The sequence below is a fragment of the Protobothrops mucrosquamatus genome, unplaced genomic scaffold (assembly GCF_001527695.2).
Source record: "Protobothrops mucrosquamatus isolate PMUCROS unplaced genomic scaffold, P.Mucros_1.0 scaffold784, whole genome shotgun sequence".
In the NCBI taxonomy this organism is placed as follows: domain Eukaryota; kingdom Metazoa; phylum Chordata; class Lepidosauria; order Squamata; family Viperidae; genus Protobothrops; species Protobothrops mucrosquamatus.
This window is the reverse complement of record NW_015387052.1, coordinates 435,415-453,207: the sequence shown is the minus strand read 5'-3', so window position 1 is coordinate 453,207 and position 17,793 is coordinate 435,415. Positions and strand designations below refer to the sequence as shown.

At 35.9% G+C, this 17,793-nt stretch overlaps 1 protein-coding gene across 2 annotated transcripts in view; it reads right to left on the bottom strand.

The window, feature by feature from the left end:
- Positions 1-283: 283 nt before the first annotated feature.
- The window catches only part of KIF2A (kinesin family member 2A), a 51,139-nt gene continuing 33,629 nt past the window's right edge, over positions 284-17,793 (bottom strand). For both annotated transcript variants that reach the window (XM_015818745.1, XM_015818747.1), the window contains exons 9-18: positions 14,743-14,905; positions 11,411-11,501; positions 9,850-9,913; positions 7,008-7,099; positions 6,685-6,827; positions 5,949-6,153; positions 4,758-4,868; positions 4,128-4,195; positions 2,421-2,571; positions 284-471 (exon numbers count right to left, since the gene is read on the bottom strand). In XM_015818745.1, coding sequence (XP_015674231.1) covers positions 355-471; positions 2,421-2,571; positions 4,128-4,195; positions 4,758-4,868; positions 5,949-6,153; positions 6,685-6,827; positions 7,008-7,099; positions 9,850-9,913; positions 11,411-11,501; positions 14,743-14,905 — 1,205 coding nt within the window. In that variant the 3' untranslated portion in view covers positions 284-354. The remainder of the gene's footprint in view (positions 472-2,420; positions 2,572-4,127; positions 4,196-4,757; positions 4,869-5,948; positions 6,154-6,684; positions 6,828-7,007; positions 7,100-9,849; positions 9,914-11,410; positions 11,502-14,742; positions 14,906-17,793) is intronic.

Genomic DNA, 17,793 nt, shown 5'->3' with positions numbered 1-17,793 from the left:
CTTTTTTCAGTGCCATTGTAACTTTGAATAGTCACTAAGCGAACTGTTGTAAGTCGAGGACTACCTGTATTTTATCACTTTTTTCCTTTTTTTTTTTTTTGGTCATCAAGTTTTTGACACCTTGCTAGGCGACTGGTGGTACTCGGATAGTGCCATATCCTAAAAGTGGTACAATGGGTGAAAAGGTTGAAAAGCCCTGATCTATATAATAGTAGGTATATAAAAACACGCGCGTATTCGAATGCAACGTTGTGTCAAAATTTCAAAGCAATCGGTGAAGAACTTTCGGAGATTTAAGATTTTGAACAAACGAACATTTACATTTTTATTTATATAGATAGATTGTGCAATCTCTCATATAGCATTTACCTGGAAGACAGCTCTGTGGTCTTCTACTACTTGCTCTTCCATTTCCACCATCTGTGACACTGCTTCATGAAAAGTGAATAACTGTGGTGAAACTTCTTCCTCCTTTAAGAAACAATAAACGCGACTGTAATGTGTTTCAAAATGGAAAGCAGAGGAAAGAACATTTTGAAGAGAGAAATGGATGAATATATTTTGAAACATACTACTCTTTTATCAACCTGAAGCTATACAATGATAAACCTATCCTATAATAATTTGTCAATCATTGCTTGGTGGTACAGATAATGAGCATGTAGAATGAACATCATGAGATGACTGCGGCAATTTTGTACTTCTTTAAATGTTCCCAGAGTCAATCAAATGCTAAAAAATTAAATGGATTTTTCTGAGGCAAGATTTGAGATGTTAGTCCCAGAAAGTTTGAAGCAATGGGGAGAGGGGAAATCCTTTACCTAGAAAAAAAAAGATATTGTAGATACATATTTATCTATAACATAATTAAATACCTTATGTACGGCCTGATTGGTTTATAAAGGTATAATTAAGCTATATCATTAAAAAGCAATATGTTAGTTAATATTTGTAAATGTATTGCTTGAAAGATTTTTAAAACACTGTTTTAAACAGAAGGAGCCACAAGTAGCTGAACTCTTAAGAAATGCAGCCTTCATTTTAGTCTGTTTAGAGCGCACAGAAAAAAATGGAAAAACAATTAATAATCACCCTTATACTAAAACCAAGAGGTCTAAATATTCTTTACTGTATCAAAAAGCAGACATTTTCTGGAAGACTAAGAGCATATATTTTGCAATATGAAAAACTGTCTAATCAACTTCATTTCCCAAATTTAAGCTATTTAGCTTAAAGCTATTTAAGCTATTTGCTTAATTTAAAACTCCTATCACTATCAACTTTTCTTTTGATATCTTATTTAATCGTTGATCTGTTTCATGGGCTTGTGAAAGAAAGATTTGTTTAAATGAAACATTTTTTCCATTCTTTCCCATGTTAGCTTAGAGCTTAAATTGATCTATGATATCCATATGGAGATTAATTTATTTCACAGCTTAATTATCATTTATGAAAGAGTAATACTACATAACCATTTGTTTCCAATTTTGGGGGGGGGAAGTCCTCAGAGGAAAAAAATATGATAAAGAGTTTCAGTTTCTTTCCATTTTTTCTGGGTCTCTGCATTCCACAACAATGAATTCAGTCCAATTTTTGATATACTTTAATTGTAAAAAAAAAAAGAATCAATTGTGAAAAAGAACATTCTGAAGAAACAATGAGGAATGAAGCAATGAAGTTGTCACGTGAGAGGAGACTGTGATGCTTTTGGAGATTCTCACCCACTCCCTGCTTAACAAGCTATAAAGTATGGGGAGAGGGAATTCCTTCTTTCCTATCACTGGAATTCTGCAGGATCCAGCTGGTTGTTATCTGGTATTGTTTCCTTCCTTGACTGATTCTACATCATGAATCTGGCACTAATGCTCTTCTCTAAAAATACAGGATTCAAAACTTAAGGGAGATTTCCTACCAGGTTCATTTGCTCATACCTTCCTATCTGAAGAATAGGTAACTTTTTATGTTGGTTCCATCAATACTTCCATGTTAGCTAGACTGATTTGGTGAACAAAAATAATCATAATAGCAGATACTAGAATGCTCCAGTGTTCATTGTTTATTGACTCAATTGTTTGTTTTATACTGATGAACAAAATCAAATTTAAGAACATTGGGGGGGGGGAGTTTACCCCAAAAGGTCTAATCAAAAACAATTTGGACTTTGGCAGTCAATGAAGACTCTCAGTCATCCAGGCAAAGGTGTCAGAACATTGAATCATGGCAACTGGACAAACTTTGAATGTACTTTTACAAGTACATAGACTTAAAAAACTCAAACGGGAATATAAAAAACTCAAAAATATCTAAGCTTGATTGGGAAGAATGTATGCTAAACAAGATTGTAATTTGATGTTTAAACAATTTGATCAAAACTAATTAACTAAAATGTGCACTTCCAGAGCTATATCTGAGATACTCACATTTTGTTCACAAAGTAGTTTAAGATCATCCCTCTGAGGTGAGCTCCCAACACCCCACTGTGCATCCAAGTCATCAATCTGATTTGGAGTGTGATGCATGATGGGACGGATGTCACCAGCAGCAGTGGGGTCAACTGTTAGTTCCTTGACTCTACGTTTTTAAGATAGATGTTCATTTTAAAATTAATATAATCTGAATTTAAGCAGGGGGGAAATCGTTTCATCAATTTACAGACAATTTACATAAACGGTGGTGATGTCAACTTCATGAGCATGTATGCCTATATTATTAGGACTCAATCACAATATATTAATTACAAAATTAGAAAATTGCACTCAAGCACAACATTGAATTATAGTTATTTTGTACCTCTCTCCCACATACCTGCACACACAAAATATCCACATATAAAATGAATCAGTATTGTACATCTATTAATCAGATGAGGAACTACTAGTACAAAAAGATGACATCACCACCTCTTACACACACTGATAAACAAAAAAAACTTTGGTATGAAATGTTTGGAACAGGTGAATGCTAATTCAGAAGATGATTTGCATGCAATTTTACCATCTGTCAAACTGAATGAAAACCAAAAAAAAAAAAAGATGATTCAGGGGAGAAAATAAGTGGAAGTATGTCTGTAAAATTAGACATCAGAATAGAAAAATAAACCACTAAAAATAACATTCCATGTAAAGAATGAAGTAGACCTGGTGATTGAAGGAGAAAAGTCGTCATACTCATAGGAAGGAGAGAGATCAGAGCGACTGCCACTACCCTGTGAGAAGGGAATGTCCGAAGGACTAATTCCAAATTCCTTTACTCTGCAGCAGCAAGATACAGCAGCGAAATTAAAAGAAAGTGTTCTTGTAAAAACAGTGAAAATCATGTTTGCAACTGCACAAAACACTTCACAATTGATCTAAACTTAACTCTCTGGTAAACTTCTGGGAGAAAAAAAAATAGTATGAAATTGAAGTGGATGGAGACTTGAACATCTTAAAGGCTGGAACTGAATAAAGATCTTATCTCCCCCTAATGATCTCTGAACATAGATTCATTTATATAACTTCATCAACCGAAACAAAAATAGTAGATTTGATTGCCTATATTGTGTCCACCAGTATTATCTAACTACACATGCTTGTAACATGCTTCACTGAAAACTAGAATTTATATATTAAACATAGGTCAAGTCTCTTTCCAGTCAGGCTCCAATCCTGGTGACCTCACAGATATGTCCATGTAGTTTTCTGGGAAGTAGTTCAGAAGTTTTTGTATCACCTTCTTCCTGAACTTTTCTAACCTGTCCATAGACCTGATATTCCCTGGCGGTTCTCTTCCAACTAGATACTCCCTACTTAGTTTCTGAGCCCTGAACAATTGCCATCTGTAGAACCTAAGAACATTATTATAATAGACAGTCAAACCTCAATTTAAAGAGGCTAATAGTTCAGCATATACGGAGCATCTTAGTAAGGTACACAAAGTGATTGAGTCTTAAACTTCTCTTTTGAAAAAGTTGTTAATTGAAAACAAACTTTTTTCATAGTTTATCTGTACTTTTATTTTTTTTACTTCCATGTTAAATTTGAATTTTCTAACTACATAGATGTATATATGTCTAACAATATAATACTGAAAGCAAAGAACCAGAATTAAGGTTTCATGTAAATATTTTAAACAAATACTTCTCTTACCTATTTGCATATCTTAATGTATTTAGAGTGTTTTCACAAGATGCCATCCCTGGAGAAATAGTAGCAATCTGAGAGTAAAAAGATGCCAGAAGTTATTTTCTTGAAGGATAACGAATGTATACACTTACATTGATTGGAATTAATACTTAAAAAAAAGAATGCTTGGTTTTGAGGAACATGTGATAGCTAAAATGTATAGTATAAGCTTTATTGAAATTTGAAACAGAAGAAGAAAAAGTTAAAGAATGCATGATAAAATTGGCTAAGATTTTAGTTATAACATACAGAGGAAGCAATGGGAGAGGTGGTTAAAAGGACTGAAATTTATATTTTCTAAAAACTTGAGCAAGAAAGTTGCACTATCTTGTAACTTAAGTGAGGTTTTTTTAATATACATTAATATATCACTGGTATATTTTCTGGTATACTGCCAGAAAAATTGTCCAGGATAAAGATATTCCAGTAACATCTTCATAAATCACACAATAACAATGTTTTAGTTTAAGGAGCTGAAATCCTTCCCATTCAGGAACTTAATGAGTTCCAATAGGTATATATAACTTATTTGTATACAATCCCCAAGAGTGATTTTTCATGCAGTGAAAACACTCGGCAACATGCCTAACGTACCATACAGGTGCGAGAATTTTCTCCAATGAATGAATCTCTTAAGACCTGAGTAAGTTTACTTGCTCTAAATGGAGTATGAGGTTTATTTCGGCCTAAGGCTCTGATGCACTCCTGTAAGAATAAAGATGTTTATGTTTTTTCTTCAGAACCAATGCAAAATTTATTTTAAAACAATTGCAAACTTGAACAACAAATAATGGATGACAAGCTGCATTCCTCTATGTTCTTCTTAAAATATTACAGTATATTTTCAATTAAGAAAATATGAATTATACATTAAAGATAGAATTGTGATTGTGTACTGTTCACATTCAAATGTTAAGACTGAAATTCCATTTGATTCTGGTCCAACATGGAGACATGGGCATATACTTTTATTTGCTACTGCACCTTGTTACCAATAGAGCACTCCACCCTGCAGTATTAAAATCATTTGAACCAGAAATTGAAGAAGACTTGACATGTTATTTGCTGTTGCAATCACTGTTAACAGTTCTGCAAACAGGATCTTTTTTTAAAGAAAGCTGACACTTCCTCAAGATTAATCTTTTGCTATTTAAATGTTTACCAAATGAAATTAAAAGTTAAGGAAATCTCTACCACTGTTTCTTTTTCTTTCTATACATACATACATACATACATACATACATACATACATACATACATACATACATACATACATACCTTATCCCATCCACCAAGCTTTTCTAGTTTTGCAAGAATGCCAATAACTCATATTCAATCTCATAAATAAAAAATTAAATCTGACAGCCAAACCTCAGCCAGCTTCAATGACAATAGAAAAGAAGATGGGCTTGCTCATCTTTGAATCTAACCAATTAAAATATTTATTTTAAATATCTGGCTTTTATCAAGTTGATAAACTGAGGAACCAAATTAGTTTCATAATTAATCAAACCTGTTTAGATGTTCCAGCATCATCTTTGTATCTATTCTTAGCAATGAAGTAAACAACTTGAAATGACATAAATATAATCAATTCACAGTACGTATCGTTTATACTTATGTTGACGTGTACCACATACAGTGGCTATTATATGTAAGCATTTATAATGGAATAAGCATCATCTATACTAAACCATTAATGTAATAAACAAATGTTTTTGAAAAGTTTTGCATTTGATATAAGGTGGAAAGCTAACAAGTTTAGCTGACAAGCATTTCTTTTACCTTGAGTGCTAAAAGGCTCTTGTTAATTTCAGCACCTTCTAGTCGGGTTTGCCTATCTGCACTGGAAGTATCAGCTCCTCTTTCATTTCCAGCCAAGTCAATTAGGGAAAATTTACCATGTAGTTTCCCTTTCCTCCGGAGGATGATCTGAAACACTGCATGACTTCGAGATGAGTGAGCATTTGCTGATGTTTGGCCAGATGTTCTTTAACAAAGAGGTGGGAAAGACAGAGTGAAATGTCACTGAATGTTATTAACAAGATTAGTGTATTCAACACCGTTATAATTACTGTTAAAAATAATCAAAGTAAGAGACATTTGAAAGATATCTATTACAATTATGCTGTCCTCTCTTCAATTACAATTTTGGTTGAGACACATTATTAGCACGTTTTCCATTTATAGTACAAATTCTACAGTATCTCTAAATTCTATAAATTTTTTAAAATATATTTACATGTGAACATAAAATGGGACAATGCTTAAAATAATTGTTAACACATCTGAAAACAGCAATTTGAATATATTAAAAATGCTTCCTATACAAAGAGGAGAAATCTATGTTGATAAATTCTGTGGAACAAAAACTTTTTTCTAAAATACAGGCAATTCTGAAACTTCATTTAGGTTGTACTCCAAGAAAATACATATATATTTTTTAAAAAATCAAATTATTTAATTTTTTAAATCTTATCTACTGTAACTTCATAATGTGAAAGAGGGGGAAAAAGAATACCTGCAACTGTTGCCTATCTCAATAAGTTTTAGTACATCTTCAACACATTTAACCTCTCGCTCCTGTAATCCCACCACCTGGACTTGCTGTTTACCATCTTCTAAAACTCTTAATTTGGTCTTCCTGTTCAGTAAGTCGAAAACCTTATGGGGGAGTGGGAGGGAAGGAGAAGAGATGTGTATGTTAGCTAGGGAATTTCTGGAGTATTAATTTAGTTCTGTCTGTTGAAACAGTTGTTTATATAAAACAGAAAAGAAGCATAAACACAGAAGATAAAGATTCAGAAGTTATATATGTTTGTATTTTAGAAATAAATCACGTACCTTTCCGCTATAAATCTCAAAAAACGTTGCATATACTTGAAGTTCCAGTTTTTTATAGTTTGGCTTCTTCAACATTAAAAAGACATCTCTAGCTGCAAATAGATTAGAATTACAGGAAATGGGAAACGGAAAAACTTCAGAAATGCACAGCAGTTCACATGTGGATATATTTATTAACTGTACTGAGTGATAAGCTAAAACAATGCTGGAATTTATAAAACGCTTTCTGTGTTCGTTATGCTTTATCTACAAATAGAGAGTTCACGTGTAATATGGAACTGGATGCTAAAGGCACAAACAGAATGGAACATAAATAACAGGCTTGGGCTATTCCAACTCCCATCCCCCTTCCTTCAGAATTGCTTGAAGAAGGTCTGTAACATCAGTGACATCTGACCCAATTCCCAGCTTGCATTGTATGTGCATCTGAAATTATAATTTAAACCAGGAATCATAACTTAGTTGTTTTTAAAAGTCCAAATACAAGTCCTGAACTGCTGAGCTATTAACCAGAGTTTAATTTTTTTGATTCACATATCATAAGCTAGGGAATCAGATGAACTAGATATTGGTTATTTCCCTTCCAGAAAAATAAAATGAAAGGAATAACGTTATTTCCCTTCCAGAAAAATAAAATGAAAGGAATAACTTTTCACATAAACATGTAGCATAAAACAAATGTGGGCTCTGTATATAGTTATATGTCCGATTTGCCCCCCCTCCCCATTTGTCTCTGCATGGATTCTAAAACCAAATTAAGGATGTTGCAATTAGCATTTATTTTGGAATAAGGTTTCAAATTACAATGTAAGCTAATAAAAATTCCCCCCAAAACATGTTCCCACTTCGTTAACTCATGACAGACCTTTAACTCTATCCAAAAGCAATTTTCAGAATTGGGGGAGGACAGAAAAACTTTTCCCCCCTCTCTTTCTGTCTACACAGATATAGCTGTAGTATATCCTGTATATAATGAATGTAAAATGTTACCTAAGATGTATGAATATTGCTTAGGTTGATTCACCAAGAAAGATCCATTATTGTGTGAAATATGCTACAGCTGATATCCAATGAATCAAAATCTATGCAATTGAGTGTTTATTATCATTACTATAGTATTTAATTCATCTAGAAAACCAACATTTCTAGATGAATTAGCATCTTGAGACATTAAATGTTACTGAAACATTTTTAAAGCCTTAGTAAAACAATGAAAAGACTAGAGTAAAGTGTGACTGTAAATAAAGTGTGACTGTAAATATAGAGGTAACTGAAGCCTCTGTCTTAGCCCACTTGAATGAAGAAAACTCTTATTTTCCATTTTAAGTTAAAAGGCTCCTCTAAATGTAGAGCAGTTTAGGAGGTGTACATATATATTTCATTCATACCTCATTTTTAGGGCATAATGTGATTTACTGGCATTTGGTTTAGCAATGTTTTGTGAGTCCAAATATTCGGAAACCACAGCTCTGACTTTACATATTGTGCAAAACCAGATAATTCCGGTTCTGCAAACCATGTCTTAGGTTAGACAGGGGTAGGCAACCTTGGCTCTTTTGTGACTCGTGGACTTCAACTCCCAGAATTCCTGAGCCAGTCATAAAAGAGCCAAGGTTGCCTACCCTTGTAGAAGAAGCAATCTTGTTTTCTCAGAAGATCTGCTAAGCTCAACTGAAAGTATCTCTACTATTGCCTGTAATCACCTTTTTCCTCCCTGAAAATGTTATTGCCTTTTATTTGTTTAAAAATGTATTGGTACAGTAGTCCTCATTTAATAACTGCCTTATTTAGTAACTGTTCAGTTATAATGGTGATGAAAAAGTAATTTTATGACCAGTCCCTGCATTTGTGGCCTTTGCAGATCTGTAAAGCAAAGCAAAGCTGAATTTAAACCATAAGCAAGTTATGATTTCACTTAGTCACTGCTTCACTTAATGACCAAGTTGCAAGTCTCAGTTGTGGTCACTACAGGAGGACTTTTTGTTTACCAATAGTTAGGGAAATAGGAAAAATTGGGGAGGAAACGTAATAAGGTAGTATAAAATAAAGCATTTTTAAAGGGCATGGACATGAGACAGAGAGATGGAGAAAGAGAAAGAAAAGGATGAACACTACAGTCCATATAGCTTTCATGACAAACCACAACGAAGTGATTTTGTTTTATCTGTATCTGATTTTTTTAAACTTTCTAGTCTAGTCTATGTAGCTCTGATAAAATATGGTGAGCATCCATCTGATTATTAACCAGATCCACATATGCTTAGCTTTTCAGAATTAAAATTCAAGATCAGCATGCAACCCATATAACTAGTAATTCATTTAAATTGACAGGTATATCCATAAGCCACAAATGGTCACATTTTGAAAACCTTGTATACTAGAATCAAGTAATTATAAGAAAAAGAAATACAGTAATGGGCAACATGTTGAGGAAATACAGGCTTGTACTTACTCTGAAAGTTTACTGGGGGATTAATCCAGTGTCCTTGTGGCAAAAAATGGAGCAAGTCCTATGTAAGCTGCTTTGGGATATCAATCCCTCTCTCTCTCAATAAAAAGCCTCAGCAGCCTCTCAGACACCACCTTAGAGGATTGCTGTGGTCATGGAATGGCTGAGACATTTTACTGATGATTCAGTAACTTTCAAGGAAAAAGGAAAGTAGCAATGGGGAGAAATCACAAAAACCTCCTGCTACAAATGTTCATTTGCTACGATTTGTCCAAGGTCCACCCCAAAGTGATCCATAATACACAGCTAGTGTTTGTCTTCAATTTTGATGGCATGTTTTCAGCAATTTCAACAATAACCACAGATTTTCTTAGTAGTATTAAAATTTCTTACCAGCAAGTGCATAAATTCCTTTTGAACAGTCTTGGTTCTTTCCTGAAAAGTCACCACCCATAGTCTAAGGCAAAAATAAAACGAGAAATATTAGAGGGACAATTATGTAAATTCACAGTCTTATTTATAAAGAAGCATGACTATACTATCGTTTTCACTGAGCAGACTCGTGTAAAATAATAGAATTTGTTCTCTAAAGATATAGTGCCAATAAGTAAATATTCCCCCCAAATGAAATAAAATTTAAGATAACTACGGATGTTTTTAATTTAATAGCAACCCATCTCTGAATGCTTTAGGGTCTAAGTAGACCTCTTTGTCTGCAAGGATCTCTACCACACTGGTGTGATCCTAGGACAAGACCTCCCTAACCTGAAGTAGCTCTTGAAGGCAATTCCTGCTCTCATCACTCAAACACAACAGTTGTGGGATGAGTTACGTGATCCCCAGAGAATTCCTGACTGAGGCCCCAAGGAAAATGAGGAAATCTAAAGCTCAAAAGCAGAAGAGGGACTCTCCATATCAGAATTCAGATCAACAATCCTAGAGAGGAATTATAATATGAATGGGAACTCCCTGAAAATACAGGAGAGCTACAAGTATCTGATCACTCTCTACAGAAGATATATTCACAGCTGAGGAACCTACTGCCAGATGCTATAAGGATAATAATAATAATCAGGGCTTTTTTTCTCATAAAACGCCCAGAACGGAGTTCCAGCACCTTTTTTGGATGGAACCTTGTAGGATAGGCAAGGCGGGTTGTATGATGTGTGTGCACCTTTTTTTTTTTTTTTTTAGAAAAAAGCACTAATAATAATAATAATAATAATAATAATAATAATAATAATAATAATAATAATAATAATAATAATAATAAAGTTGGAAGGGACCTTGGAGGTAATCTAGTCCGACCCCCTGCTCAGGCAGGAAACCCTATACCATTTCAGACAAATGACTGTCCAATCTCTTTTTAAAGACTTCCAATGTTGGAGCATTCACAGCTTCTGGAGGCAGGTTGTTCCACTGGTTAATTGTTCTAACTGTCAGGAAGTTTCTCCTTAGTTCTAGGTTGCTTCTCTCTTTGGTTAGTTTCCATCCATTGCTTCTTGTCCTGCCTTCAGGTGCTTTGGAGAATTGCTCAACTCTCTCTTCTTTGTGGCAGCCCCTGAGATATTGGAACACTGCTATCATGTCCCCCCTCGTCCTTCTCTTCGTTAAACTAGACATACCCAATTCCAGCAACTGTTCCTTATATGCTTTAGCCTCCAGTCCCCTAATCATCTTTGTTGCTCTTCTCTGTACTCTTTCTAGAGTCTCAACATCTTTTTTACATCGTGGTGACCAAAATTGGATGCAGTATTCCAAGTGTGGCCCTACCAAGGCATTGTAAAGTGGTATTAACACTTCACGTGATCTTGATTGTATCCCTCTATTAATGCAGCCTAGCACTGTGTTGGCTTTTTTGGCAGCTGCAGCACACTGCTGGCTCATATTTAAGTGACTGTCCACTAGGACTCCGAGTCACTCAAAGAATGTTGAAATTAGCAGGAAAACTTACATGGGTTTTTCCACTGCCTGTTTGCCCATATGCAAAACATGTAGCCATTCCTCTTTCAAATATAGTTTCCACTAGTGGTCTTGCAGTAAACCTTCAGCAAAAAAGAAAATAACATTCAACTATATTTAGTATTTAATTCAAAGCTCGTGAAGCTCCATACAGTCCACACTTTGCTACAATTCTTCTTCCATTCTTACACAAGACTTCAACAGCTGAGTTTAAGAGAATCAGTTATGATCAGAAATTATTTTTGAAAAACCGAAGAACCACTGAATACAACAGACTCTTATTCTACCATCTATACCAGTGGTGGCGAACCTATGGCACAGGTGCCAGAGGCGGCACTCAGAGCCCTCTCTGTGGGCACGTGCGCCGCCGCCCCAGTCCTAGGCCTTCAGCTAGGTTTTATAAAACCTTTTCGCTTTAGGCCTCCACTGCCATATGCAAAAAAAAGAGGTTCAATTAAGCAGTCAATTTCAACTTCTCGCGGGGGAAAAAAAAGATCTTGCAAAGTTGGAATTGATTGAACTTTTTAGTCCCACCCAGTCTGCCGTTACCACCGCAGTCACGCCCACCCAGTGGGCCACACCCCCAATTGGCCACACCCAGCCAATGGGCCACACCCACCCGGCACCCGATGATGCATAAGTGGGTTTTGGGTTGCAGTTTGGGCACTCGGTCTCTAAAAGGTTCGCCATCACTGATCTATACAAATCTTTTAAATTAGCTTAAAATACAAAAAAATATCTAGCATTTGTTAAGGTATGTGTATATTAGAGTTTGATATTCAGGCCAAAAAAGTGACATAAATAAAGTTATCAATATTTAAGGCAATGCAGGATATTGAAATGCTCCTTCCAGAATTCTGTGAGGATCAACTGGATGTCAGAGATGATCTCAAAGCATTTCTGGAAAAGCACCTTAGTGTACAATTCGAAATGACCTGCTGATCCATGGGCAGGAATCTTACAATGATGAAGCTGAACTCTTCCAGTAAGTCATCCTCCAAACCTGGAGGGTGGCAGGCACATTATCCAAACGTAGGAGAGCTGTCAGGCAAATCTTTTTCCAGCAAATATTTTTTCACTGAGTGACCAAACACTTCATTTATCCACTCAGTGAAAATTTGCCTTGTGATCCAAGCTTTGCTGTTTGCCCTCCACATAACATGGAGTTTGCTTTTTGTGACATTATGCTTCTTGAAAAGTCATGATTTTTCATTATGATAGAATAGCAGAAGTTTGATTTTGAAGTCCCCACCAGCATTCCCACACAATAATAGAGTAAACCTGTCCTTCATTGGTTTTGAGCCTTCTCCTTCTAATGCCTTCTCCTCTTTTGTTATGTAAGTTCTACTCATCATTTTTTTCTCAAAAAGTCCGGTCTCATCACAGTGAAAAACTTGGTAGGGAATAAAATCCTCAGCTTCTGTGTAGTCATGAAATCCACAGACAAATTTCATCAGCAGTCTTTTTATTAGCACTCACTGCCTCGCCATGCCTTACGACACTATGGATACCCGGTCCTCTTTTTAAAATTATCTTAGCATGTAACAGTTTTGCTTTTTGACATATCATGCCTTCTGACACACTGTCACCCACTAACTGCTTCTTGTTTACCCAATTTAATAATAGCCTTTCAACTCCCTTGAATGTTTGGGAATGCTGCTTTAATATTGCTTTAACTTCTTTGGCAACATCAGCCTTTTTTATCGCTTCTTTATTCTTAATGACAGTGGAGATTCTTGCTATTCCCTAGCATTATCAGTAATGTGAATGCCGCTCTCACATTTGTCTATTCTTTTTTTTTTTTTGCTCAATTTGCGATGTAATTTTTTCTGCTCAGCGCCATCATTGCTCATTTTCTTAGGACCCATGATTAGAAGTGCAAAAATACACAAAATGACCAGAAAAGCTAAGATAAGACCACAAGGGGATGTGCATAGGCAAGATGTATAACATGACTAATACGTGACCCTTTGTTTCGGCTGGAAAGAGCAGTGAGTCATGAGGCAGCGGATAAAAAAAGTTCTAGCTTACGCTTCGAGTACCAAACAAACCATGAGGACCAAAATTTTCATGTCATCATGCATCCAGTACCAAATTCGATGACTTTCAAAGCAGTCGAATACCGAGGTACCACTGAATGTCTGGCTAAAACTTTCCTTGCTAGTTTGGAATCAATACCACTTTCATTTTAACCATGTTAACGTGGAGCAGGGACTTTGATCTCAACTTTGATCTGCATATCTGGCAAGAACTATGGGCACGAAATAGGAAGCTCACCTTGGCCACATCCTACAAAGAAAACCTTTACAAAATGTTTTATAGATGGCATTTCCCCCCCGCAAGGCTAGCTAAAATGGGCCCAAACATTTCCCCTATGTGCTGGAAATGTAATTTGGCAAGAGGGACATATTATCATATGTGGTGGGAATGCCCGAAAGCCTATGACTTTTGGAGCAAGGTTAAAAAATGGCTAGAAGAAATACTAATGACAGAGGTAGAGCTAAAACCACAACTCCTCTTACTAGGTATTACCACGCAAAAATACGATAAAGGGGTACTTTATTTAATGTTACATATTTTCACGGCTGCCAGATTGGCCCACGCACAAAACTGGAGAAACAAAAAGAAATTCCAACAGAAGAAGAGATTCTATATAAAATTTTATCGCGTGCTGATATGGATAGGCTTACTATGGAATTAAAGGACAGACAGAAACGGACTACTTTGAAATCTGGGACAATTTTTATTACTGGTACGAGTCAAGGAGAACTGTTCGGGTTTTAAGTTAGTGTTAAGATTGTGGTATATAAAACTGTATGCTAGTATATAGAGAAACAAATTTGAGACTGTATTATATAGGAAAATATGTATATATGGAGATTGGGAATTATATGTATGACAAGGAACAAATTGTTAGGATTATATATACTGGAATGACGTGTTATGTCCTTTTTTGTTTTAACTGTTTTATTAATAAAAAACTTTTTTTTTTAAAAAAAAATACCACTTTCATTTTTTAGCTTTCTTTGTACTAGCTGCAGAACCAGAACTCAAGGAAGGTTAGATGAAATAAAACATCCATTGTGAAGATTAAAAAAATTAATTGTGACTTCCAGGGCTTTTTGCCAGCTTGTCATATAGCAGACTTTTCTGCAGACTTTCAAACAACTGCTCTGTTAGTTTATAATAGCTTAACAGACGATACTGAAAAGAGATATCAATATCAATGAGAATACATTGAGTCAGATATCCAAATTGGAGAGTAACATGAACATGCAGAAAATGAAAGCATCAGGTTTTACAGTGCACATAAACAATACATACCTGTAGACCATTTCATTAGGGGCGCTGTCATCAAAGGCATAATCAAATCGGAATGTTTGGTTTTCTAAGTACCTTGTTAAATCTACTTTTTGCTTAGGTTCATGCACCATCACAACATCTTTGCTTGGAATTGTTATAACATCAAGGTCTTTCATAACAGTTTCTAGAGAGAAAATGAAACACTGCATTAATCTTCAGAATACCTGAAATTAACAACTGAAACATTCATACGACAGAGAGTGAAATTAACTGAATTAATTTGTGATGAAACAATTTGACATATGGAAATTGGCTACAGTATCTTTTTATATAAAGATCATTCTGTGAATTTTTGATAAAAATTATGTTTGCCAAGCCTCATTCCAAATAAGAATTACCTTAGAAATTAAACTATGCAGAAAATTTGCACAAATTATACAATGCTGCCATTTTGCCATTTGTTTCACTTTTATGCAAAGACATCTACAAATTATAATTTAATATATTATTTACTATACTTAATGGATACATTGTTTACAAATATAAATAATTAAAAACCACAAGGTTTAAATGAAAACATGAATTGTAAGGAATTTACAAAATTGAATCTAAAATATGCCTGGCTTTTTTCCAAATAGTCACCACCTAGGTATCAATTCTTTATTTTTTTGCTCAGTAGTTCTACATTCTAATCCAGAGGTCAGCAAACTATGGCCCCAAGATCAAATCTGTAAATGTCCAGGCAGGCAGCAGGTTGCCAGGGTTAAGCCTCAATCAAATTCCTGGGGCAAGAGGCAGATTTTCCTGGATCGTGGTGGCAGCCTTCATGCTAGCAGGACAGCAACGTCCAATGGCTGTCACGCATATTGGTCTGCAGACCTGCCAGCTGCACCTGCAGAGGTGAAGTGGATCTGGTCCTTTAGAGAAACAGTTTGCCAACCTTGTTCTACTGGTCTGTGATTGAAACAAAATCAAATCAGTGCCTTGCACTAAGTTTAGAAATGAACACACTGAGCACAAACCACTGAGAATGAGTTTCATACAGTAATCCTCAAGGTAGAACCATTTGTTCAGTGACCATTCAAAATTATGATGGCACTGAATAAAGGGACTTACAACCAGTCCTCGAAGTTATGACCACTGCAGTACCTCCATGCTCTTGTGAACAAAATTGAGGCATTTAGCAAACAGCTTGTACTTATGACGCGTTGCAGCATCTTGCATTATGTAGTCACCATTTGCAACTTTCCCTGCTGGTTTCCCACAAGTCAATGGGGAAGCTAGCAGGGAAGGTTTCAAGTCAGTTGGGTAAGTTTCCCCAACTCCTCCAGTCTTTCTTTACTTATACATACTGCACCTTCCTTTTCCCATTTGCTCACAAGCTGTCAGGCCTAGTCCAAGACTGATGCAATATGGTCCAGTTTTTTATCTGCTCACACCATACAGACAGCATCTTGCCTGACTAAACTTATACTATTCTGGATATAATGGATATAGTCTGGGAGATTCAAGGGAGTAGCTATCCTAAATCTCTTCCCCTTTCCAGAATCCAGCTCTGGACTCTGCTATTTAATGAAAAGAAGGACGAGGGGTGACATGATAACAGTGTTCCAATATCTAAGGGATTACCACAAAGAAGAGGGAGTCAAGCTATTCTCCCAAGCACCTGAAGGCAGGACAAGAAACAATGTATGGAAACTAATCAAGGAGAGAAGCAACCTATAATTAAGGAGAAATTTCCTGACAGTTAGAACAATTAATCAGTGGAACAACCTGCCTCCAGAAGTTGTGAATGCTCCAACACTGGAAGTTTTTAAGAAGAGACTGAACAACCATTTGTCTGAAATGGTATAGGGTTTCCTGCCTGAGCAGGGGGTTGGACTAGATGACCTCCAAGGTCCCTTCCAATCCAACTCTGTTATTTTGTTTTTGGGGTTGCCCCCTCCTTGGAATGGGCTCCTTCCTTCCTGGGACTCTATAATTGTGTTACTGTAGTTTATCACATATTTATGTACCCACCAATGTCCTTCCCAAGCCTCCTTTGGGCCATGCGCCCCAGGCCTTTTTCCCCCAGCCTTCCTGCACTCACACAAATTTATGGAGCCACCCTTTCCCTTGCCTCCCTGTGCTTGTACACACCCACCAGCACCCTCCTTCCCTGGCCTTCCTGCACTCATGCCACGCAACACACTACTCCAGGGATCATTCCAAACTGCATAACTACTTCATCATGATGAATGTACCCCCGTCTAAAATAACCATCTTCTCTACTTTAAAACTGGACACCAATGGTAAGGTGGAATTCATTATCAATAGTTTGGTCCCTATTCTTATTGATTTGTAAACTTACATTCTGGTAAATTACATTTATTATTTTTCACTGATAAAATTCATGCATATTTTAATATGCCTGTTTGTGGGTGTCTTCAAATCTTTGTTAATTCCAGGTGACTACCTGGACTACTCTGCAGTTTCCTTAGTAAAGTTTCAGAAGTGGCTTGCCGCTGCTTTCTTCCTAGGACTTAAAGAGAATGACTGCCCAAGGTCACCCAGCTAGCTCTGTGTGCTAGAACTCAGCCTCCCCCCCTCCCCACCTTTGTAATTCAATTCCTTAACTACTACATCAAACTGGTCTTTATGCCTTTTGAACAGTGTAATCTTTAAAACATTATCGGTCACACGAATGAAGGCGAATATATCCTACATTATCAGTCATAGTTCAATTTGATCCTGATCCATTTATAATGCAATATTCTAAAAAAGTGTGTTTAGCAATGTATGAATCAGTAACATATTTCAGAAAATGAAAACTATCCCTCATGATTTTATCAAAATCTAGTGCAGTTAACACCAATTGTTAACTGTATGAAATGTCTGGCTCAGCAAAAACATGGAAAAAGCCCAGTGTACCAAAAGAAAAGCAAACAAAACATGCTTTGTACCATCAAATACATTCATATATCCCTTTTCTGTGGGAAGATATTCCTCTAGGCATAAAACTAAACACACTGAAGGTTCTTTCATACAAAATACATTGTTTTACAATAAATATTCCAACTATGCTCTTTTGAC